This window comes from Patagioenas fasciata, chromosome 2, assembly GCF_037038585.1.
Source record: "Patagioenas fasciata isolate bPatFas1 chromosome 2, bPatFas1.hap1, whole genome shotgun sequence".
In the NCBI taxonomy this organism is placed as follows: Eukaryota; Metazoa; Chordata; class Aves; order Columbiformes; family Columbidae; genus Patagioenas; species Patagioenas fasciata.
The window spans coordinates 132,970,559-132,976,558 of NC_092521.1; the positions used below are offsets into that span (position 1 = coordinate 132,970,559).

The 6,000-nt window shown below is 50.6% G+C and overlaps 1 protein-coding gene across 6 annotated transcripts in view; it reads right to left on the reverse strand.

Moving 5' to 3' along the window:
• Window positions 1-3,000, reverse strand: part of CREB5 (cAMP responsive element binding protein 5) — a 253,736-nt gene extending 250,736 nt beyond the window's left edge. For 2 of the 6 annotated variants that reach the window (XM_065832853.2, XM_071805001.1), the window contains exon 1: window positions 1,814-2,094. In XM_065832853.2, the coding sequence (XP_065688925.1) occupies window positions 1,814-1,816 (3 nt within the window). In that variant the 5' untranslated portion in view covers window positions 1,817-2,094. Of the gene's footprint in view, window positions 1-1,813; window positions 2,101-2,907 lie in introns of those variants that run through there. The other 4 variants (XM_071805000.1, XM_071805002.1, XM_071805003.1 and 1 more) reach the window with 4 other exon arrangements.
• Window positions 3,001-6,000: the final 3,000 nt, after the last annotated feature.

The following is a 6,000-nucleotide window of genomic DNA, read 5'->3' on the forward strand; positions in this document are numbered from 1 at the left end:
GTTCTTCACAATCCGTGCATGATAGAGAGTAATCAGAAACCCTGACTAGTTGTCACAAAACCAGGTTCCTTACCATTTTCTGTAGAGTACACTCAGGTTCAAGTTGTTTTGTTCAACCACCACACCAATGGTTCTTTCTTTTTAGTGACTTAAAAAACAACACAAAACAAAACACACGCACACAAAAAAAAAACACCACCAAAAAACACCTGACTTTGCCAGTGATAGCTGAGGGGAAAACTCCCAAGAGCTTTCAAGCTTCGGTAATTGAGGCCGTCAGAACTGTACTTCATTAAAGCAGTATAGAACAGTTCAATGAAGAGTTACGTCTCAGGTTGAAGATATTTGTCTTTCTCTTGTTCTCTCCGTCTTTCTCTCACTCACCGTTTCTTTCAGTAAATGAGACTAATTTTTCCAGTAGCCTTTAACTCGCTAGATTAACTGGCGTGGAAAATGTGACTACGAACTCGTAGCACCGTCTAGCCTCCAACCCAGCACAGAATCAACTTTGTTGTAAGTGTTGAAGGACACCTAGCAAGCTGCTACTTGCTAAGTTCATCATCACCCAATGACCGAACGCTCACAAGGAGCAAGACTGCGCCATCTAGTCCAGCTGCCAGCAGGCTCTGCTCTGCCTGCTGGGAGCCGATGCCTCGGGATGCAGGGCTTGAGCACTTGGGAATGTGCCGTGTCTTAAAGATTCAATTATGAGGCTGGTTTAAAAAAAATTAAAAAAAAAAAAAAGAAAAATAAAATAAAATATCACTACTGAGATAATCCGCATCTAGTGGATATGGGAAAATTTAGGCTATAATAGCTCAGCGAACTTCGACATCTATCTTTGATTTACAAGATAAAAGCAACTTTTAAATTAAAGAGCCTTTCTGCTAATAGAGCTTATTATGCCAGAGACAGGAATGATTTTCCTAGAAAGTTGTCCCTGTGTGCATGCCTATTATCTTTGCTTTCCCCCTTCCACTAATGAGCATTTATCTAAAGAGCCTGTTAATCCTCTGATGTGTGCTTCTGGTCAGAGGTAACAGTTTGAATAAAACCACTAATCACTTATCACTAATCACTGATCATTAATCACACTTTTCCCTAGTGCTTTGCGACCTGTACAGCTCCCTTTAGGATTAAGGAGTCACAAATAAGGATTTTAGCAATTTTTTATAAAGAATTTCCAGCTTTTGAGACCGACAACCTCATTCACCACATGAAAGTTACAAAATACCGAGCGGGGACTTTCAACACTGTACACTTTTCTATTGAAAATAAACCATACCCTTATGAAAGTGCACCGCTTTCAGCGAAATCCCCACAAATTACGCTACATTTTTGCATTCGGCTCTCACCTACCACCTCTCAATTTTCTTTCAGTCCGGTTTCTGGATTATTTCTGCATGACAGTTTCTTACAAGAAAGTTTTCCTCAGCCACTGTTACTTGACGTACTGCTGCTTGTCCAAATGGCCAGACGAGGAAAGTCTGGTGCAAGCCAGCGGGTGAGTATCTCTCCAAAAATTGCACGGTCTCAGGGAAAGCCCAAGCAAGATGCTTTGCAGTAATTATTATGCTTCCATTCAAGCTCTAATTTTATCTAGCGACGCACTGTTTCTTACTGATAATATATGGAAATCTTCTAATCTTGCTGCTTAAAATACTCCTAATATCATCCTGGATTTAAAAAAAAAAAAAATAAAACTTAAACAGGTGGACATTTAATTTTCCTTTATTCCTACCCCGATCTGTGAAAGACCTCTCTTTCCGATTGTAAAGCTTAGATTAAGTCCTAGAGATGAAGGATCACTCACCATGCTTGGACATAAATAATAGAAGAGGCAGAGTTTAGCAAGTATTCCCCTTACACTCCTGAAGCTCTTAGCGTCCTGAAAACTTCGCTGGGGAGAGACCCCTGTAAGAGAGGACAGTGGCGGGGTGCGCGGAGCTGGGGAAGGGGCCGATGAGCGGAGCAGCTGGGCTGAAAAGGGAGAGCGGGGCTGCAGAGCGGGGCTGCAGAGCGGGGACCTGCTTGCCAACACTCCCCCCCCACCCCGGACCCGATGGCATCACAAGCGGAGCATCAGCCCCGCACCGGCCCGCAGCATGACGTAAGGGCCGGGAGCAGCCCGGCACCCGGGGTGTCTCACGGGGGCAGGCGGCAGCGCACCGCTCCGCGGACACCGCCGGCGGGACCCGGTTCGGTGGGGCGCCCAGGCGCCGCCGCCAAACTTGTGCAGAAGTTTAGGGGCGGCGAAGAGATGGGGCGACGAGGTAGCGCGCCGCCGAGCTGTCACTGCCGGGTGCCGCCGAGGCAGGCAGAGGCGAGAAGCCGTCCAGCCCGCCGTGGGGTGCGGGGACACCGCGACGCCTCAGCCGGCAGCTGCCCGCCTGCTCGCCCCGCTCGGGGTAGAGCGTAGTGGGGTGCTGCCTGCGCCCCGCGACAGCCGCCCCATCCCGTCCCATCTCATCCCATCCCATCACATCCCATCCCGCGAAGCGGCGCGCAGAGATTTCCCAAACTCCCTGAGATGCGGGCGGGGAGCCCGGCTGCCCCGCAGCTCGGTGGCCCTGCGCTCCGAGACCCCGCCGCCCTACCCTGCCTGATCCTCCAAGGGACGCGAGGGTCGCTCACGCCCCCTCTCCCTGCACCGCCTCGGCAGGGCACCGCGGGATCTCTGAGCCCGGCAGCGGCGCGGCAGTGACTGGCGCTCCCGCCTCCGGAGCAGATGCGGTGGCGGAGGGAAGAGCCCCTGCGCCCACAGGCTGCCCCTTCCCCAGCCGCTCACCCGGGCGCTGCTGCCCCGCTCCGAGCCGTGCCGTGCCGTGCCGAACCGTGCGGCGGAGCGCGGGGTGCGCTGCGCGCCGGGTGCCTTCCCGGGGCAGCCCCGTATTTTTAGGAACTTACCGCCCGGCGCGGCGCGGCGGGGACGGGACCGGCAGCGCGGCCGGAGGAACCACGTTGGACTGAGGGACGGTTACAATACGTTCTATTTAGAGAAGCATTACATCACCCTCCGTGACGTCACGTGGGATTCCTGAACTTCTAAATCATTGCGGTCCGTGCCGGGCGGGCGGGGGGGTGAGGGGAGGCCGGGCCCGCTGGGCGGGGGTGCGGCCTCGCTCGGTCCCGCCCCCGGCGGAGTGGGGCGGGGGGCGGAGCGGGGGTGAGTCAGGCTGAAAATAACGTCCCGCCCCTCTCGGCGGGGTCCGGCAGCGCCCGGCCGGGGATCGCCCCGCGGCGGGGAAGGTCGCTCCCCCGGAGTCTGGGATCTGTGCGTTCGGGACCGTTCAGCCCGGGAGAGAGTTCCGGAACTTGGCTGCGTGTCCGTCAGTCCCGGCGGGAGAGGATGGGGTTGTGCAGGGGCTGCCAGTCCCGTCTCCCTCCCCCGGGCCAGCAGCTTATCTTGGCGCAGCGGGGTGCTCCGAGGGGAGCCGGTGCTCCGGTGAGCCGGGGGGATGCTCTCGCTGCCCGGCAGCGGCAGTGGAGGCCCGCGCTCAACTGTGACTCGGTCCTGCAGCTCCAAATTCTTTTGTTTGGTTGGGTTTTTTTTACCTAGAAAATGTCTCATAAATAACGCAATGTCCGAGAAGGGGGGGAAACCTCCGTCCCGAGCTGCAGCCCTGCGAGGTGTCGCCTCCGCCTGCCCAGGTGTGCCCGGCCCACGCGTGTCCTCCCGGCGGGGCTCGGGTGCCAGGGAGGACCAGGGCGCTGCGGCAGCGCAGTAATAGAGTCTTAACTTATGTAGCTGGGTGTTTCACTGCTTTTTCAACACTTAACATTCGGTGTGTCTGTAATTATCTGGGACGATGACCAGTGACAAGTTTATTATGCCACCCTGTAACTACCGCAGTGCCTCGTTTTCTGGGTTTCCTTGGGTTAAGAATAACTCTAATGCTCCCTGGTAGTGCATCTAGCACTTAGGTTTGGAGGTTCTTCTGGCACAGAACTACCCATGATGGAGTTACCCAAGAGATGTTCTTACCCAAGATACACGTGATAATTAACTGGATTTAGCTGCTGATTCATGCCAGGAGGTATGACTTAATTTCGATGCAGTGTTTTAACACCTAACGCTGGGATGTCTTGTCAGGAAACCTCAGTGTTTCGAGGCAGGGTCTTAGAATCTGCAACGTATTGCTCAGTTTAGTTTTTCTCTGGTACTCAACAGAGGAGTAATATAACATGTACTGCCAAAATCAGGAACTACTTTACAAATGGTAATAATACAGCACTTTACTCCCAGTAATACCATTCTTTTGCAGGCTTATATTAGGCTATCTAATAGTCATCCTCAGCTTTTAACAATTCACTGATGCTTTATGCAGGATTTAAAGCAGATAGAAGTGGATCCTATCAGTGACTGATGATAGGTTTTGAACTCATTGAACTGCTTAGGATAAGGCTCAATGATGTTGTCACTGTAAGCCTTGGTTTTGTCAGGTATTATCCTTGGAAACTGCATACCGAGTGCAAAGTGCCTTACCTCTAAACGTCGTGAAATTATAAACTACAGAGATGACTGAGCTAATAATTGCAGTTACTTCTGTCACACAGGAAGGGTTTTAACATACAGAAACACCACAGTTTTTTAAGGCCATGACAAAAAGATTTAAGCACAGGAAGCAGCTCTGCATCTCTTATTGAGATTTCATCATACAATTTATGTACTCACACTTCTTGCAAATGCACAGCTGGGACTGTGGCTGATCGATGGGTTTTCCTGGGGTAGGCACAGTGGTTTTTTCTCCAGGTTTCTCAATGAGACCAAACTGGAACTGGCAATGAAGAATTCAGATGCCAGTCAAGGATAACAGGGCCCAAATCCCTCAGGTACCTGCTGTAGTAAGAATCAGTTATGGCAAATTTGACACAAACAAAATGCTACGTGAAGTATTAGCCATAGTTTTATGTTATCAGTCTAGTGGTGATGCTTTCTTATGAATGATATTGTAGACAAACTGTGACTTGTACACATATTAGTGAGTAAATAAGTGGACCTACTTTGGGTATGCACTGTGCTTTAATAAATTTTGTTTGAAGTTCCTGACTTGGACATTCTGCATGTCCCTCTGTCATTTCCAGACTGTTGTGCAAAAAGAATCCTAAAAGCAAGACAAATAAGGCTGCCACATTAGTCAGATCTGTGACTCTATGTGCCACATACTTAATTGACCAGATCTGTACCACTTAAAGAGACGGGCAGCTTGCAGCAGCGGTTTGTGTGTGTGCCTGCCACGGGGAAGGTGGTGACAAATGCTTTGATAGGTGGTTACATTGTTTTTTGCTGACAGCAGAGCATAGAGATTCTGGATTCCTGAAATGAGTCTCATGTCCTGAGGGAAGACTCTTGACTCTTGAAATGAGCTGTAGTCCTGGCGGGGAACGAGTATAGAATAAAGTCAACGGTTCCTCTCGGGTTTAAATCTGCTGTAATATGAGTCACATATCGTTGCTTTCCCCCGTGCACAGCTTCTGCTTCACTTGTTACCCTCATGTCCTGTTGCTTTCTTCCCTCTTTCAGCTCTTTACTTGCCCGTTTCTGCTTTCCCCTTGCTCTTACCAACCTCCTCTCCATCCGAAGGCAACTACTCTGATCTCTGAATGGGGATGTGAAAAGGAGCGCTGAGAGAGGCAGCTTTATTTTGTTAAACATTCACTTTAACACCTGGTTGCGGAGCAGTTCACAGAGGAGAAAATGTGTTGATCCCTCCAGCCTCAGGACAGCGAGCAGAGAAGGGACATAGAGAAAACATAATGGCCGAGTCCTTTCTTGATGCAAACTGCAGGGTGGTCACAGGACGAGACAAACTCCCCTGCCTGCAAAGCTGCTGCATTCCCACTGAGCTGATGTCTGCTTGCGTGTTGTCACTGTGAAGAACAACTCTTTAATACGAACTCCTATAAAGGTGGTTTAAATTAGCATATTTTACTCAGCAAGTGAGGAATGTATGTGGAGTCAGTTACCACAGCTCAGCTGACAAGCTGTAACTTGAGAAC